Source organism: Trachurus japonicus, chromosome 9, assembly GCF_045865225.1.
Source record: "Trachurus japonicus isolate A0001 chromosome 9, Traja_1.0".
Taxonomy (NCBI): Eukaryota; Metazoa; Chordata; class Actinopteri; order Carangiformes; family Carangidae; genus Trachurus; species Trachurus japonicus.
In genome coordinates, this window is record NC_140915.1 from 28488930 (window position 1) to 28508192 (window position 19263).

Here is a 19263-nt window from a genome sequence, read left to right on the forward strand (position 1 = left end):
GCTCAACTCAAAAGGATGTTCACCACATGAGTGTATGATATGTGGAGCACAACTACAAGGTTTCTCAGTAATTAAGGACAGTACTTTCGGTCCCCCCTGGCTTGGGAGAAGGCTTAGTGGGATAATACTAATGAAGTTGCAGAAGAGGTTCAAAAGAAAACCACATCACCCAAACACTCATGTTTCTCTCTCTATTATTGTCCTACAAACATCTTTCCTTTGGCTGAGTCATCATTTCGCCAAACATAAACCCACCATTAATCTGTTAGCATCAAACACTACTGTATACCAAACTGTTTTTGAACTGTTTTTCTTAAACCAAAAACTTTATGATTAACTGACTGAAAGACTTTGTCTTATTAACCAAACTAAACCATTTAGCTTTGTCTTGACTCCAGTGAAAAAGTGTGATATTATTATCGCATCATGAACAGTGATTCCATCCACCAGGAAGCAGATGTGTTGAAGACTGGGCTTACACAAACTGTCAGTGGTGACCCGTCTCCTTTTCACAGTCCGGTGCACACACTCCACATCCTAGGGAATGAGTCATCGCGGCCACACCACAGCTGAAACCAGCCGCACTACTGTGCTCATCCTTTAGCACTTGCTCCTTTGTTTGAATAAAAGCGCCTTTTTCACCTGCACAGTTTTGGTCATATGCAGTTAGTGAAGCTAAATAGGCAAACACTGTGCGATAGAAAAATTTGAATCGAAGGGTTTTCTTTCAGTACTCAGCTGATTGCAGTGCTGGTGGTTCATGACATTCAATAGGGACAAGGCTATTGTACTGTATATCGTCAAAGACTGCAAATTAGCTGAAGCTAGACGTCTTATATGCATAGCATTTTCCATTTTCTATGGCAATGTTGTATGTATTGTCCCTGTTAATACAATAAAGTCACTATACATTATTGTGCATTATGTTTACTTGGAATTGGACTGATTGTGACTGAAAAATATATACTGTATCTGCCTCTCAGACTACAGTCCATTGCTACTTATCTACGAACGCACAGGCACACTGCTACTGTATGTACTGATATATTTGTAATAAGCTAAGATTTTGTGGCTTCTACCGTTAATATAGGTATATTATGTCAAAAATACATTCCCACAGACACTTCCAGACATGTAGTAGCAGGCTCCAATTTCCACTCAGCAGATCTGCACGAGTGATTTGGGCCACCTCTAAAATAGTCTCTTGAGGGGGTGAGAACGTTTCTCATTATTTTTCCTGCCCAACTTTTCACAGGTACTCTGAGCATTTTGGTACAACGTCCTGACAGTTTGTATGATGTAACTACACTATTCCTTATCCACTGGTAATGTCAAACATCTGGCCCACTTGTGTTACCTTCAGGCCGGAGTTCTTGCGCATGCGCAGGCGTCCCATCCACATGTCGGTCAGCAGCATTTGACTGCAGGTGTGAGCGATGAAATCTCTGTGTTTGGCCGCTACCGCCAACTGCAGACAGGTGGCGTTGCTCCAGTTCTTCAGCTCATATGTCAGCAGCTTCATGGCCATCTGCTCATCCTGTTTATAGGACTGGTCGAGGAGTTCCACTGCCAGCTGGCCAAACTCTCTGGGAGATTATATGCAGGACATATACAGGCGCACAAAGAAGTGAACAGAGACTGTAACACACTTTGTCCAAACATGTGAAAATGTAATTGAACTGGTCAAGGAATCATAGACCATCTGTCCACATTCTACAGAGATTAAATTAGCATAAAAACATCTGAAAACACACACACTGACACACAAACATTGGCATGATCATATGTGATGGGCATATCTAATATCCTCAGTAGATGCACACACATGCATCCAATAAAAAGTGCTCAAATTCTCAACGGTAAAATTTCTCTTTTCCAAGGAGAAGGGTTTCTATTGCCTGTTGTTATAATGTATGTATTAAGTGTGATGAGAAAGAACTTTTTGGAGCTGCTTTTAAGTAACAGATTGATGAGCTAATCTAAAATATTTCTTTGGGAATGAGGCAGAGGAGAACAGTGATAGGAATGTAATATGGCACACACATCCCCCTGTGTGCATACACATGCATATACACAACCTCTCACTATCAAATATGCAAATCTAAACATAAAGCATCACCAACTGTGCAAGAATTTGAATATGTCCCTTTCCATATAATAACAGCATGAATCAAGACTCAGAAATCAGGTTTCAGCCTAATTCCTGCCTCTGAGAGAACACACTTCTACACACACACTCAAAAATGCACATATTTCTGAAAAGCAATCAGTCCTGTGTACTTTAATGTTGATAACTATACTGGAGTTTGGAGGAACGGCAAAAAGGACAAATGGTGATTATTTCAACAGTGTTTGTTTATCTTGTTTAAACATGCCTTAAAATATATAAACTCCCTACAGAGTGTAAGCTTTACTGTACGTAGCGCCATGCATGATAAATAACAGTAGTTCACTTCACACAAATTCCCCTTGAGTTTATATAAACACATACACATATACAAAGACATTCACACACACTGCAACTACAAATTAGGTTAAGAATACATGAAGTTAGAAAAATGTATGTAGTTAAATGAGCTCTTCGAAGGAAGCCAATCAAATTCTCTGTGGAAAGAAAACTCAACATATGCCAGCTCTGAGGCGGTACTTTGAATCTGCGTGTGTCCGTGTGTGAGTATGAGAGAGAGGTTTGTGTGTGTCTGTGTATGTGTGTATGTGTGCAGTGGGAGAGTCAGAGATGGTTTTGCTGCTGTGGCTGTACTTCATTTGTAGTAACTGGCAATTTTTCCCCTAATTAACGGTTATTTCCGTAGCCAGCATTTTCATCTCTAGGTGATTACCTTCATCTCAAATGCATATGCTTAACTAACGATGATGCATGTTATTAGATTTCTGTATGTATGTCATTTACGTCCTGTGGGATCCTGTAGTTGTTTGAAACAGGTCAGCTTTTATAGGGAATGAGACATGCCAGTGTGTTTGTGTGGGTTGGGGGTAGACGCTCTCATCCAGACTCCCTACTTAACTTTAATTATTTAACACAGGAATGTTCCTATGACATAAGCTCTGCTTGGGACACTTGCAATATCATGTCAAAAACCACACAAGCAGAGGTGTGTGTGTGTGTGTGTCCCTCACCTGGAGTTGTGGTTCAGCTCCTGGGAGATGTCATCCACCATGTCGTTCTCTGAGGCTTCGTGTGCCATGGCCTTACAAAGCTTACAGGCTACCAAGGCCTTGGCCATGGCCTCTTCGCCATGCTGCCAAAAGAACAGCGCCATCTTCTGACGTTTCATAAGCACCGCCCACACCATCAGCTCGTGGAAGGGGAAAGGGAAATGGTTGATTTCGGGGTCGTCCAAGTCGATGTCTACCTCTTCCTCTCGTTTGCGCGTTGTCTTCTGGCGGCCTCTGCGAATCGGTATGTCATCCTGGTGGAGATCCGTAACAAGTGAGTGGGGTGGAAAGACAGAGGTATCGTGATGAGGTTTTTCGGGATGAGATTCATGGCCATTAATTCAGTAGCACAGGACAGATTGGAGTGTTTAAGGTTGATCCTGAGCTGGTCATGGATGTACTGTATGAGGGTAATGCTTGGGTTTTAAATGGTGATTACAAGTGGCACCCAAGAAAACTGGATTGTACTCATGACAATCACCCAGTGCATGTAGGGTTTTCAATGTAAATTTATAAAAAGGGTTAACTTTCCACATGCAGAGGGAGAGTTGTACAACTGGAGGCACAATGTCTGACACATAAAGTCTCATATACCACATATGTTTTTTGAATATGATTTCCTTTCACTTATTAGTAGCAGGACACCACTAGAGGTAAAGCACTCAGTGTATCCAGGTTTGCTCACCGTCTCTGGAGACATTGACTCTGCTAGTTAGCGCTGAAATTGCATGTCAGCAGGGCTGCATTGATCTCCAATAATTTCACATTTTAACAGCTGAGGACTTCTGACAGTTGGTCAATTACATACATCTGAGAAATAATTTTCAGCGCTACTAGAATCGCTGTTTGATATGAGAGAGATTATCTGGACAAAGAAAGATATAATGATCCCTCTGCAGTAAATTATTCAGTCAGTGACACTCAATTGATATCAATTCATAAAACAGCAAGTTCACAGAGTATATGGATATTTAGAAATGATTGGAGCAGTGTGCATTTAAATCTTTAATAATTGGAGGTGTCCGAGGTTAACAGCAGTGCATTTAACATAATTTGTTTCATGGCCAGTTTGCCATACTGATTAAATGATAAATTGGCTCACAAAAAAGGGAGCAAAACATTAATAGGGAAATAGGTAGATTTTTAACAGGCACAAACAAAGAGAGACCACACACTGACAGAGAGACAGATTTCAGACAGGCAGACATACAAAGGGACGAGAGCCACACACGATAGATATAAATACCTCTGAGATAACTGTGGACATGCTGTGATAAAAGGTTTATGATGTAGATACTTCATGGTGTGTACACCATGGATACATCGGAGTACACAAACCATGTATTATGTAATCCTGTTAGGTCAGTCATTACTTTTTCAGTTAAATGTAACTAGGCAGCTCTGACATAGTATGTCATAAGACATACATTTAAATTGTCTGGAGCTGGAACATTCATGTGGGCTTAAGCATTTCTCTATTTCACAAATATGACTGAATGAATGTAACTTGAAAAAACTATTTTGCACAAGGCCGGGTAAAGTGTCTGATACCTGTATTTGACAATAAGCCTTCAACTGACTTCAGCTGACTGAAAAGTGTATACAGATTGCCAGCAGAATAAACTAAATATGCCTCAAGGTCTTTCTTTCAAAGACTGTGAGGCACACAGCACACACTCAACAACTAACCCGCTGAGAAGATGCTGAGCAGCTGAGCAGACTGACTGTACACTCAACATACTGTACATTACGAGTGAGAAGAAGACTGTGTTTAAGACAAGGGAAAGACACAGTGAAGAAATGACTGAATAGCAACCTTGATGAGATCACTCACCTCCATCCCCAGCAGTTTCAGGGCTTTGGGCTAGAAAAGCAACAACAACATAAACAAACAGAACAAGACCTTGTCGGATGTATTTTATAGAGCAATTTACTCTATAAGCACAACACAGCATAGACTCACAGACAGACAGACCCACTTAGATGAGACCAGCGATATCCCTTATATGGTAAGTCGCCCATGGTTGAAAGGCTTTAATAAAGGAGAGCATTTTGTCCTGGTGTGATTGACAGTAAACTATAAATGCAGCAACAATTTTGTATGCTGGTGTGTTTGTCCATTTGGTACAGTACTGTGTATCTGTATTAAAGCGGGGCATGTATGAATTATGTATTCATGAGCCATCATCTGAGATGGTAAAAATAGCCCAGGTCTCCTGTGGGGATTTTGATATCTGCATCTATTTCAAGGCTTTGTTCTTAGTTAACATGTGTTTGTGTGCGTGTGTGTCTGTGTGTGCGCGCGGGAACATGGCTATGTGATCGCACGTTCATTTCATCTAGAAAATCACGGTTAAATTGGAACTGCCTTTCGCTCTCTCCCTCTCAGTCTCTCTCTCTGTCTCTCCCTCTCTCTCTCTGCCTCTCTCATTTCTGTCCCATTTCTTTTCTTTCACTTTATCTGCGTCTCTCCAGCTGCTTTGTTGCTGCCATGGCAGACATACAATGAGATAAACAGGCACATGAAGACCCACATACACACACTCACAAACATAACACACGCAAACACAAAAACCCAAAGGTGCATCATCAAGCAGAAATATGGTGTTTCAGACACAGCTGTGCATATTTCTATTTTTCATCACACCTGTGGCAGTGTGTGAGGTATTGAAGCAGAATGAGAATCGTATGTCAGAACAACAGGGCATGACCATATACCATATGTGACATGTGGTGTACAACACACAACCTCCAAAACAATATAGTACAATATCAATGATCAGCTTCCCCACTTTGGTTGAAAGTGTGCTAATCAGCGCAGTGGGTCTGGATATTCTTGGGTTTATGATGGCACATGATGAAGAGCCGTTCCTATAGATGGATGATTTGTTGCATCAAGCTAATAATAGCCTGTTCTGCCACTCTACTTGATGTGGAAATGAAGAATGATGATAGGACGGCTCTTATGTTTGACCTCTGCTAATGAACAGCACCATGAGTTTACAGACTGTGTGGGTTTAGGAACAGCTCGGCAATTCAAACGATACAAAAAATGCTTGAAAATCATATCGAGTTTTTCTTAATGTGTTAATTCAGTACTTGTTTTTTTTCATTTGTGTTGTCAGGCTGAGATGCATCGACTTGTATCCCACCCTTGTGTTGCACAAGCTGTAGGACAAACAGCTTCATCCAGTTGTTTTGTCTTAAATGCTGTCTCGCCAAAACGGTAGTTAGTTAGTTATCATTAGTTAATTCTAATGATTGCATTTTATCTGACTGTGAAGCACTTTGTAAACCAGGTTTTTCCTAATAATATGAATAAACAAAGTGCTACATAAGTGAAGTTTTACTCACTTTTGCTTCAGTGTTCTGTGATTTCAGCTAAGCTTTTTGTTCAAATGTTTGAAAATGTCTGACCAAAGAAAATCCACCTGACATCTGAAAATCAACATTCACAATAATATACTGTATGTCAGAGATTTCCATCATCCCAACAACAAGATGAAGTGCCATGCTTGCAGCACACTTCAGACCACAGTAGATTTATGTGTATGTTAATGAACTACTTGCATCAGCAAGGTGGAGTTTACCCTTGAGTGCACATTCCCTAATTAACATATTATTACTAAAATATAATTAGCTCATTGTATCCATCTTGACTTACAGTGCAAAAATGAGGCTCATTTCCCTGCTTCTGATACTGTTCCTCTGATTAATGACATTAAAACATTTCAGATGTTGAAATGCATTAAATGGTGAGATGCTGATGAAGGTGTGAATTGTTCGCTCACCCTTTTAGGTCCAAAAAGGTTGTGGTACAGAGTTCTGAATCTCTTCCTGGTGTAGTTACACCGATATGCCCCGCCCATGAGGTATTCAATAACCAGTCCAATGTCGATGAGGCTGATGCGGTAGTCCGGTGGCAGATTTCCCTGTAAAACCAGACAGTGTTAACAGGCAAGAACCCACACTGATTGATAAAGGAAAGTAAACAAGAGGGAAACAAAGAGTACAAAACAAATCACACAGTCATACACACGCTACAAAACCCAAATCAAACTCTTGGCTATAAAAGAAAACATGATTATCGGATTCACCTTGAAGTAGATCCAACTGAACCCTGGATATTCTCGCTTGGAAAGAACACACAATGTCAGTGAGTAAACCGCACGATAAGCAAGAGCAGGGGAAAGGAGACACATCGAAACTCAGGCAAGATCTCTCTTCCAACCTCTTTGATAATATATTTTTTTTAAACCAGACTGAGGTTCCGTTTTTTTTTTTTAGATTTTGCCTTCTTGAAAAGTTTGCAGATCTTGGCTTTATTGCAGAAACTTAATCTATCATGACCAAAACATTAGTTGAAGCAAAGACCAGTCACCGATTGAGGTACGGTAGGGGCCGGGGATGTAAAACCTTAAAGGCCCAGTCTGCTGGGAAGTAGAAAATGAGGGGGGGTTTGCAGTATGATTTATAGAGAGAATCTACGGTCTGAAGACAATTAAAAAGCATGTAAAACATTTAATGATTTATCACAATTTGCATCTAGGGAAATAATGAGATCTTCTCAGTGAGGTTCAATGTTGTCTTGAAGAGAGGAGAAGAGAGAGAGTAGTAGTAACTCATTAGCCTGGAAGAGAGGGGCGATAGCATAGAAAGACAGACAGACGTACAGCTATTACCGCTGGCGAGGAGGATCATTATTGAAATAGAAGTTCTTCTGCGTGAAGACTATAACCATGTCAATACTTGCTGCTCCTCCTCCTGACCTCTATATCAACCCCAGATCCTACAGTCATTATCCTGACCCCCACTGTTCCTTTAAGATATACCAATTACCTCACATAGCTTTACACCTACCTTGATACCATTTCCACCCTCTGTAATCAATATGAGATCCTAGAAACCCTCTATGCCCCACTCATCCCTAACCCCGGCTTCATAACCAACGATTCCACTTCAATGGCAGCAGAAGGAGGCTGCACAGCTGACAAACCCCTGTAGGCCCACTGATGCACTTTGAAGTGAAGAGAACCACTGACACTGCTTGCCTTTTCAACATCCATGGCTCAAAGCTCACAAAGCTTCACCTCCTCATCCTACCAATATATGTAGTTTAAATGCACCAGTCAGCGGTCAGCCAAGCCCCAACTTTAACTCCCCTGTGGCGGTGAAGCCTGAGCTAATAACTGTTTGTTTACACCTTGTGCAAAAGCTCTCGAAGATCTTAGTCCACTGGAGTTTTTATTACTCAAGTGTAGGAGAAAGACTCTCTACAAAATATTACAAGTGACACAGAGCTACAAGAGACAGAAACTACTTAAATAGCTTAACAACCAGCTGCTTTTACTTATGTGTCATAAATTTATAGGAAGCAACTGAAAAATTGCGTCTTGAGTATATCAAATTTCTAAACTACATCATCATTTCTTAGCCTAGTTGACATGGCTGCTGTTCTGATGAACTTATATATTTAATTAACCAAATAGTTTTAGCTCATTCCTTGTAGTTAGTAAAAGAAAACTTGGAAGTAAAACAGCCCAAATACATTTGGGTTTATTTACATTTGAGAGTCAAAACTCACATTGTATTGCTTCAAAACTACACTGTTCATTTACTCTGCAGGAAAACCAATTTGTCTTTCGGCAGCTGCAGTCCACAGGCCAATCTTTTTGATTCTCCCTGTTTTGTGGCTCAGCGTTCACACAATCTAATGACTGGACCAGATTAAACCCGAGAGTGGCCTTCATCGGCTCTCACAGCTGTTATTAGCTACTGCATCTCAATCAAAACTGAGAACTGCCCGTCGCTGATAGTATGTTCCACCAGTCTACAGAGAACTATGATTATAAGAACAGAGAAGACTGATGACATGGTGACTCAACCCAAGGGATAAATCTAACTATCATCATACTACGATCGACCAGTGACACACAGACATTAAGCTACACTACTGCAATTACACACAGCTCTACAAAGATAAGATGGTAGTCTTATGCCATGCACTACAGTGTGTTTTGCATGTTTAAGAGAGGATATTGTCAGATGTTGGGAGGAGAGTTGTGTTTAAAGACAGAGAGGAGAGGAGACAGAGTCTTCTCAGCGACTCCCAGAGGAGAATACTGCATTACTATAATCAGTAGCAAGTTAATTAATGAACGCCTCTCAGATCTAATGGTGGTGCTGCTGACCTCACTGCCATCTTTCAGCAGAGGGTTCACTCCTAATTGGTGAGGAGATGTGTTGAATGTAAAAGTTTAAGTTGTTGTCTGTTGTTGCCAGAATTCACCAAGGTGCTACAGGAGACGTGCAGCATAATGAAGGTTGCGGAGTGTTTAATCTTTTAACGCAGCCAAAGTTGATTAACAATGAACTGTTTCATTATCAGAACATGAAATCAACACAGAAAAGTAAGTAAGGCCTTTTGCTCGATCACTAATGGAAGAATCAACTGATACTAAATAATGGCGTTAAGAAAACAAACACAATTAAATTGTGGGTGTACAAAGTTCTCCTTTATCAGCCTCACAGTAGTTCCACTGTGGCCTTCTCACATTCAAGTTCTGTGGAAAAAACAATATTTAATACATGTGGTGTTTGTTTACGATGGTGGTGTGTGCCTTAGAGAAAGAACAGAGTAAATTGCAGGGGAGTCGTGAGAGGGATGATAGTCGTGCATAGCTCTACACAGCCACTGCAGCCTGCAACTCCAGCTGAAAGAGAAAAGCCGGCCTCTATTTGCACTTAAGAGCAACTAGGGCTACCAAAATGGAGACGCACAAATTGATGCAAACAGAGTAACAACACGCATCGCAAAAAAAGCAACTGAAACGCTAGGTAGTCATACATATTCTTTAATGTATACATTCAAGCCAACATTCCCATACATTGTGCCTGAACAGCCACGAGAGCTAAAGGGACGGATGCTCATACCTTTTTGACGTCTCTGACGAGGTGGTACAGCGTGTTGGATGGTCCGTGTCTCTGTTGAGAAAAAGAAAATAGAGAAGAAATCAAACATATGAGCACATTATTATAGTCGTCAACAGAATCTACAAATGTCTGCCATATCACCATGCTCAAACAACATTTTACTTTGAAATTCACTATTACAACTATTTGCTGTAGAAGGTGCTTCTGCAAACAGATGATGATGATGACAATATGTATTTACAGTCCTTTTATGAGTAGTTTTTATTACCGTGTTGTAGAGCTCCTCCAGTCTGGAGAGTGTGAGGAAGCGGTGCATACTGACTCCGTTTTCAATCAGAAGCTTTACAAAGTCCACTCTGTCCAGAACTAAGGCATCCAGCATCGCCTGCTCCAGGGAGCCCACCTGAAGGTCATGGGATGGAGAACCCACATGATGATCATATCACACACAGCAAACAGTCACTTTGATAATCCAGTGGTCTATAAGTGAAGCCACTCACAACTGGTTAACATAATACACTTTAATCCACTAGCATGTTTCGCTTCCACAGACCACACAGCCAAAAAAAAGAGTCAGTGGAAATAAAATGTTTAGACATTTTAAGGCAGCTTCAAATTGCATTATTACAAAATTGCAAGGAATCCATACATTTTGAATTACAATCACAAACTGTGGCACTGGGTTATAATTTGCAACCAGTTTTCAACTATGACTGATATTCACAGTAGCTTTCTGCATCCAAATTGCCTATTAAATTCTAAAAGTCTCATTTTAGTGGCATCACCTTTCTTATAAACTATAGCATGAGCTGTTGAAGACAATGATGCCAAGATCTTTTTAAACACTGCTATATTCCAAAATGTTAAGAGAGTGAAAATCTGTGAAAATACAGTAAGAGCAAAAAGCCCTGTGAGTATAATCAATATTTCTGCTGCACTACATTTATTATTTTTGATACAGTTGGTGGTTCTTACGGGCCACTGCTGTCCATAGATGAAGATCTGACTGCGGGCGATGTCCACTCTGTTCCACGCCAGTGCTAAACTCAGCTGGTCAGGGGCAGAAGCGTTGGCACCTGGCAGAGGATGCAAACATAGATACATAATCAAAGATAGAAACTTCATAGCAAATGTGATTTTTATTAGTTGTTAATTTAGTTGCCAGATATAATATGCTGTTTTAATATTGATGCTGACGTGTCTTATTTTCTATTCCCTTTATATTCTTATGTTCTCATTTACCACTGCTGCGTGCTGAAACTTTTCTGGCTGAAAAATCAAGTATGACATGATGAGGCTTTTATCTCTCTTATCTGAAGAAACAGCCATGTAAAAACAATGTTGTTATTCACATTGTTCAGCTCTGTTGTTATCTCGGTATTTGTGTTAGACAGAAGCAATTTACAGTACCTATGGGTATGAAATGAATTAAGTGATGTGAGCTTGGCTGCAGTGCAAGTCAGAAACTGTGTTTCTTTTTGTGTATATTAAAACTTTCAGTGATGAGTGCAGCTAATGTATCTGCTCTGTCTTTGCCAATGGCTGTGCCTGTTTGTTATGTGTCTGTAGAAAAAAATGTCTTTGCATTGCAGAATGACAGCTTGTTCACTGATGTATATCACTCAGTTTGATGATCTCGTCCATGTATAAATTGCGAACAATTGCGCTCCTTTGATTTTCTGTGTCAGTGAACATCCTTTACTGTACTCTGGTTCTGTAGTAACGTCAACATGTCTGTACAGTAATCAGCAGAACAAGACAAAGATGTACATCTCAAAACACACCAGACAAAAATATGTAAAGAAGTGGGATTGTGGACAAATCAAATTAGCTCAGTAAATATTGGATGAAGTAGAGGCAAGAAAAAACGTATGTTGTTTACAAGATTCAAGGGCAAACTGACAATAAGGATAACATAAAAGTAAAAAGGCACTTCTCTCATCACTTTGATAGCTTTGCCGCATGTCATTGCTGTTGGGTAAAGGGCATACTGACAGATGTATAAATCTGCTGAGATATTCACAATCTAAGGGTGGTTTTGGGGAACTTCAGGATATAAGATCTCATTAAAATAACACTTGCTGGGGTATCCTGCTGGCCGAGTGATTGAGATGGATATCATCTACTGTGATTTTAATGTGTGAAGAATTGTTTCCAGGGAGACATGTGTTCTCTCCCGCCTCTTGTTTTAAGTAACCTCTCAACTGTTCAATACTGCGCCGTCGCATTTCCAATCATCTCAATATTTTCACATATTAATATATTGTAGTATTTTGGGAACCATCCTGCAAATGGTAATAGAAGGATTTATTTTAATCCGAGTTTTAAAGTATTTTTGAGCAATAGGGCTGGGGTGCAGAGTGTAAAGAATTAATTTAAAGTGTGTTCATTGCAGGTGACAACTGTGACACCATACCTGTTAAAATGGAAAAAAAGAAGAAGAAAATCTGGACACAGCAGAAAAGACTGTATTAAAAAAAATAAAACGTATTATTCATTATCTGCACAACCCTTGAAACTGCTTCGGTATGATGGGTTACAAAATAGCACTCACTGCATTTAAACTTTCATAGTCAGCCTGTGAGAGATTATCAGCAGCACGCTTCAAAGACTGTTGACCACTGAGATCTAACAGGCAACTTACTCACTTGCACAGTGGGAGGAGTTCACTGAAAACAGCTCCTCACAGTCTTCAGAAAAGCCCAGTGTCATAAAGTATAATAATATTCCCAGATGTGTAGACAAAGCTGTGTAATTTTCAATAAGCACACTGGTATCACTGCTTTACACAGCGCTCTGTCTGACTCTGAAAGGCCTGTGTAGCATTACTGCAGCTTAATGGTCTGAGTTCTGACAGAGCCCTGTTAATAAGATGCAGAGCCTGCTAATAAGAGCTTTAGTAGAGATATGTGTATATTAAAAAGAAAGGTGGCCTTGCTCTATCAAAGGCCTGTGGCTTCACGCTGTCTGCCTGTAGGGAGGTTGAACTGCAGCCAACTGACTTTATGGACCCAATCTTCAGGATATTGACTTCCTCTGACATCAGGCCATCAATTACTCCACACCCTTCTCTGTGTTACACCATGTGTGCTTAGTTGCAGTTTCCTTTTAGCACTGTCTGTTCACACTTCTCCAAGTCTCTCTCTCTATAGTATCTCACACTCTCATTCCTTTCCCTCCTTTCTCCCTGCTCTCACTCTCTTCTGTTCCCTCCTTGCTGTGTATCCCTGACTGTGCTGTGCTTTGTTGAGCTTCAGGCAGTAGCTTAGTTCTTCGGCGAAGGAGTCTAATCCAGTGTTTTAAAAAAGCTCTCAGGCAGGTTGTGACTGATTTCATTTTACACTAAAAGCCTTAACGCATCCCATTCACTTTGCCACAGAATGAGACTTGCATGTAAAATGACCCTCATGGTGTCTACCATAAAGCATTTGCTGCCCCTTTTTTAGTGTTCCTCTCTCATCCTTTCACTTTTCTAATCACTTCCATTTCACCCCCTCCCCCCCTTTTCCACTTTTGTCTTCTCTCTTTCTTTGATTTCAGTTGCCTCCTTCACTCAGTCATCCAAAATGCCATCACTAACACAAAATGCAGAATGAACAAAAAGGCAATGAACAAGTGAACAGAAATGAAAGCTACACCAACAGATGGAGTCACGAGTGAGTGTTGAACATAAGGAAAATAATAGAGCAAGTTAAAGATCATGCATCTTGACTGTTGCACATAAATTATGTAAAACATGTTTCTCTTGTACTCTCTCCCTCTCCCAGCTCTCTAGTTTAGTCTCCTCCTCTCTCTCTGCAGAATGAAATGTTTCTCTAAGGAACAATTCCTGAGACAGTCAATCATACGCTCTGATTTTCTAAGCAGTCCCACAGGACTCACTGTTTCTGCGTACACGTGCATGAGTGTGTGTTCACATGTGCGGGTGTGTATTGTGCGTGAGCGCATGTGTACATGTGCAAAACTCCAGTGGGCCTCGTTTATGTTGTATTCCTTGAAGTGGCAAGACGAGCAACCGTGATCAATACAGGCTACTGAACAACCAATCGAAATTATGGATCAATGACTGTGTGTGCGTGTGTAAAAGGGTTGTGTATGGGTAGGTGGGAGCATGGGAAACAATGGGGAACAGCTTTAGTTTCATTCCTGTGTCTGCATTTGACAAATTTTCAATTTTGGAACTCAGTTTGGTCCAATTTAACCTTTATTGCAAATGCAAAACAACTTTGGGATCATATACTTCTGCTAACTTAATATCTTCCTGCACATTTTACCATGCCATGCCTGAGGGCTACTGTTAACTATAATAGACTGTGATGTATGAGTGTAGATATAAGAAACTTCAAGCTTATAGACACAATGTGTGCACTTAAGCAGTTTTTTGATATAAAAGGCTCTTGTGGCATAACAATGCTAAATGGACCAAATAATTATTGAGCTTATTAAAAAAGAAATGATGAACACAAATTTAAGTGAAATATATACTTCAAAAGCTGTGGCACAAAAGACATGTCACTCTCTATAAATCATTGTTGACTGTGAGAGTCTTCCTGTAATGATTTGTCTCTAGCCACAGAGTTAATAAGCAGCTGTGTTCATTTTAATAGTTTATCCTCCAGCTGTTGTTTTTATATTAGGTTTTCTTTTTCTTTTTTTTCTTTTTTTACACCTGAATTGACCGTAGGCTTGCTCTCTGACTAATGAAACTCACTGGTTGAATCTGTGGGAGACTTCAGGAGTCTTTGAGTCAGGTTGTGAACTTAGTTGATCAAATCATTCAAAACTGAATTAACTAAATTGGAAATGCAGTGATAAGAAGACTACTGAGTTATACCCACAGCACCGTTTCTGCTAAATCTGTAACTAAGCAACTGTTTGATAATATGACATCAACATTTAACACTGCAAGTTTTCATTGGAGGCTTCCTGCCATGCAGTGATCAAAATTGCTTAATGGAGCTTTAAAAGGGGAAAAAACAAGGCCAGATGTGTATGCTTTATTTCTCTGCTCTGGACTGTAAAAATAAAAACATACTTGTGGGCTTTGAACATCGACCTAAACTGGGACAGTGAGAGGAGTGCTCTCTGAAATGATATCGCCCTCCCTTTATGTACAGACACTTCTAAATAACAACATCCCTGGAGGGTGGCAGTGAAATGGAAGCCACTCACTGTACACTCATGCTCCAGCACACACACATAGATGCACACACCCACCTTTGAGTAATGCAGTGAGGATGGCAAGGTCAATGTCCTGATGACCCTCTGACCCCATCCGGAAAACTGTAATCTGGGTGACAATGAGAGAGAGAAAGGTGCATTAATTATATACAAGCCAAACTACTTGAAAGTGACTTTAGTCTTGAGTCATTCACTCATTGTTTGCTTGAATGTATCAAGGCTAATAGCATAAAAAAATCATTGACATCCTGAGTCAGAGTGTTCTCATTTGTTGGATTAAACTTCAGAAAAGAAAAAAATCACTGCTAGCGAGGTGCTCAGAAGAGAGAGAGGAGAGGAGAGACACACAGCTCTGATATAATATATTCTTCTCTCCAGACTCATCTCTTTTCTCTCTTGTCTTCTCCTGCAGGGAACAGTACAAAACTCTCCCACACAGCTTATTGACTGTGGGGAGGGAATGAAGGGATTTGCTGGGACGGCAACTCAGGAAAGTGAGAGACATTACATGACAATGAATATGCTCTTCTCCTCCAAAGATCATTCTGTTCTTTTACTTTAGTTGCGTCGAACATTTTTAGTATTAGCGTTTACTACGAGGCCCGTTCAGGTCTTTATCTGTGCAGTCTGACATGTCTTTTAGCAGCATTTTTTATGTCCACTGGGACGAACTAATGGTGCCATGGATGAAAGCCAGAGTCCACTGTGGAGGAAATCAGAGAAATGGAGCAGCTTTTCAGGATTTTTTTCCCTTCTCCTGACGTATACCGAGCGCACACACTCGTGTTAACGTGTGTGGGCATACATGCTCATGTGAAGGGCACCTTGTGGGAACCGTGTACAGGAGAATGCGTGTTCTGAATGCCTGACAAGCTCTTCCTCTAATCCTCCCATCCACCATCCATCTCCTCCCACCTCCCTCTCTTCCCTGCAGCCCATCTCCTTTCCCATCTCCCTCCTCTAAATGGCTTCATTTTGTGGAGTTCCAGGATTCGGCGGGCTTTGCTGTTCCTGCTGTTGCGGTTGCTCTCCCTAAGGCAATGCTGCAGTGTTGTAGGCTAGCCTTCCTCTTTCTTCTCTCATCCTTCTCTTCTCTTTTTTTTTACACAATCTAAATGCACAGACGTAATTCAATTCACATTGATGATTTACAGTATATTTTATGTTGGCTCATTCATCATTTGTACACGTGCTGATGACTTGTTGGCTCCTCCCTGTCAGAGAAACAAGGAGCTGGGCAACATGTTAATGCCTGAGCCCTGTGATATGCAATACACTAATAAGAGGAGTGGCTATGTGTGTGTGTGCTTGTGTGTGTGTAATCAAAAGATCTCTCTCCAGGTGAAATAGGAGTGCAGTGTTATGTGAAGGTATTGATTGAGGTCTTCATGAGTGGAGACCCCAATGAGTTGTTGGTATGGGGTGTAATTTTATGTGCTTCTCTCTCTTCTGTGTGTGTATGTGCGGTGTGGCCAACAGCTGCATTACTATTTGCTAGAACGTATCTTTGCCTTCAATCTAATGGACTCTAGCAGCACATTTACTGTAGGCAGCCATCTGTTGAACACAACAATACTGCGATCTAAACACGCTGTGTGTGAGAGTGTGTTTTAAACAGTCATTTCTTGTCGTGCACTTGCATTGTCACTCTGAAATGTCAAACTGCAAGTGCAAAAAGCTGTAATTTCCAAACTAGATCACTTTTAGAAATAACCAATCAGACAGACAAAGAAAGAAAGGAGGGAATAGAAGGAGAGAGAGCAAGGGAGCAGCTACCTATAATTTTTGAAGGCGTGCTCATGTGTGAGCCGAATCACCCAATCAGCACAGATCTCTATTCTAGCCACTTGTTCATTAAACCCTGTAGTTATCATTGTGTAAGAATGTAGAATTACACACACACACGCGCGCACACACACACACACGCACACACACACGATCCATGGCTGCCTTCAGGACTAAAGATTGATGACACTGTGATAGAGGAAAGATGATTATAGAAGATGTTTGCCATTGTTTCTTTTCTCCCCTCTCCCTCCAGGGCTCTGCACCTTTCCCTCCACTCACTCTCTTCCACCCGTCATCTTTCCACCCCGCCCACCTCCAAAGGCTAATCTTGCAGCAACCTCCCACTGGCATGCTACCCCCCCCCTCACCCCACCCCCACAATCTTTGCCCGCTCCCTCTCTACTTCTTTCTCCCTCCCTTCAATCACAGCCCCAAGGTGACCCTGTGGATACACGCTACCTGTGATCATAAAGACTCTACAAATCAGAGGCTAAACACAACACAGCCTCTGTGACAATGCACTGTTGCAGCGATCCGACAGAGTCATCAATAGGTGTGTGGAAAGAGTCGTTGTACAAGCAAATGTTCTTGAGCCCTTGAGGAAAGAAGTCTAGGGAAGTAGCTTTTTTGTTTTTTATCTTCTCAGGGCAAGAACACGTGTTCACGTTGATATGTTTACAATGTGCTTGGTTAATACCAATACTGAAAATGTCTCTAAATGCTGAATATTCTTTTTGTAATCTCTCTGCCCCTACACAGACACCTCAGGGGTCAATATACAAGAGACAGGGCACTGACTGATTTCTGTCAACCTGTCTCTCTGTTGACAAGAATATAGGAGACAGGAAAAGACCAGAAACACTAAGCAGAGGGAGACAACTGCAGGCAGGGATCAGAAGGATAGACGAGACACAGCACGGAAGAGGAAGCATGTATGTAGTAATGTGAGAGAGAAAGAAGGAGATTGAGTGTTGACAAATTGAAGACTAATAGGGGAAATGAAAAAGGAAAAGGCAGTGCCATTTTTCTCAGAGCGACTGGGTTCTGTCGGAGGATTCCCACATCTTCAGAGACGCTAAGCTACATGCTTAGAGGATCAGAAAACTGCTCTTCACGCTGCAGTGAGCGAAGCTGATTGGAAAACATTCATCTTCATTTAACAGGCAAAGACCCTGCTGATACTGCTACATGTACATGCAAGACACATGGCAGGCACTGCACACATCCACACTGTGCTGAGGTTTCCAAAGCTTCATCTGCTTTTTAAACACAACAGTGGTATTTACAATGCGTCATCTTTGTGGATTTGAAATATTTAGTTTTGCATCTGTGATTTTCTGGGGTAAATCTTTAGCATGACAGACAAAAAGAGATCAGAGGGAAAATAAGTTTCTCTATTCATGACATTTTAAACTGCTGAATTGCCCTGCTGAGAATCAACCAAGGTAATGTTGCTCGCCTGCAGGTTTCACAATTTGTCACTCACACTCTCTGTTGTACCTCATTTACTCATTTGTTCTTCAATCCACATGTTTCCCTTCTCCTAAATCTTGTCTTGTTCCCTCCATCTCCCCCCTCCCATCTATCTTTCCCTCCCTCTCTCGCCATCTCTCCCTCATGGTCCATTTAAGTCACTTTTTTGCTGCCCTTGTCTTCCTCCTACTCGTTCTTAGTTTCTCTTGTCAGGGAGGCGGAGGAACACTGTGGGCTGGTGGTTCCTTCTAAATATTTAATCCGAATTAAACATATAAGGACTATTCTGCACTCAATTATTCATACCAAGCTGGGAGATACCAGGACAGCCATCTTGCACCCCTCTCCCCACACCGCCACCACCCCACAGAGAGGGATCTGGGTAGAGGGGGAGGGAGATTGAAAAAGAGGCATTTCTCCTGTAATTAGAGCTAGAATTGGACTTGCATATAAAAATACCTATATGACGGGCATGATAATATTTAATGAACTGATTCTAGCACTGCCTGTACTCAGCTCAACTCATTCAAATAAAGTTTTTCAACCTATGTGTAGAACGGATGAAAGAAACAAGATAAGTGATACGCATATATGAGAAAGATAATTACCCTTATCATCCAGACAAATTGATATAAACGTGGTGCTCTTAGTATTCTCTTTATTCCACGTATATCATCTATAGATGTTACATCTCTGTAAAATTTCAAAAGC

At 41.0% G+C, this 19263-nt stretch overlaps 1 protein-coding gene across 10 annotated transcripts in view; it reads right to left on the reverse strand.

The window, feature by feature from the left end:
* trpm3 (transient receptor potential cation channel, subfamily M, member 3) overlaps positions 1–19263 on the reverse strand; it is a 138466-nt gene that overhangs the window by 18303 nt on the left and 100900 nt on the right. For 9 of the 10 annotated variants that reach the window (XM_085787141.1, XM_085787143.1, XM_085787138.1 and 6 more), the window contains exons 9-16: positions 15328–15400; positions 11086–11186; positions 10379–10513; positions 10111–10161; positions 6969–7109; positions 5012–5041; positions 3139–3431; positions 1358–1586 (exon numbers count right to left, since the gene is read on the reverse strand). In XM_085787141.1, coding sequence (XP_085643267.1) covers positions 1358–1586; positions 3139–3431; positions 5012–5041; positions 6969–7109; positions 10111–10161; positions 10379–10513; positions 11086–11186; positions 15328–15400 — 1053 coding nt within the window. Of the gene's footprint in view, positions 1–1357; positions 1587–3138; positions 3432–5011; positions 5042–6968; positions 7110–7274; positions 7311–10110; positions 10162–10378; positions 10514–11085; positions 11187–15327; positions 15401–19263 lie in introns of all 10 variants that reach the window. The other variant, XM_085787144.1, reaches the window with a different exon arrangement.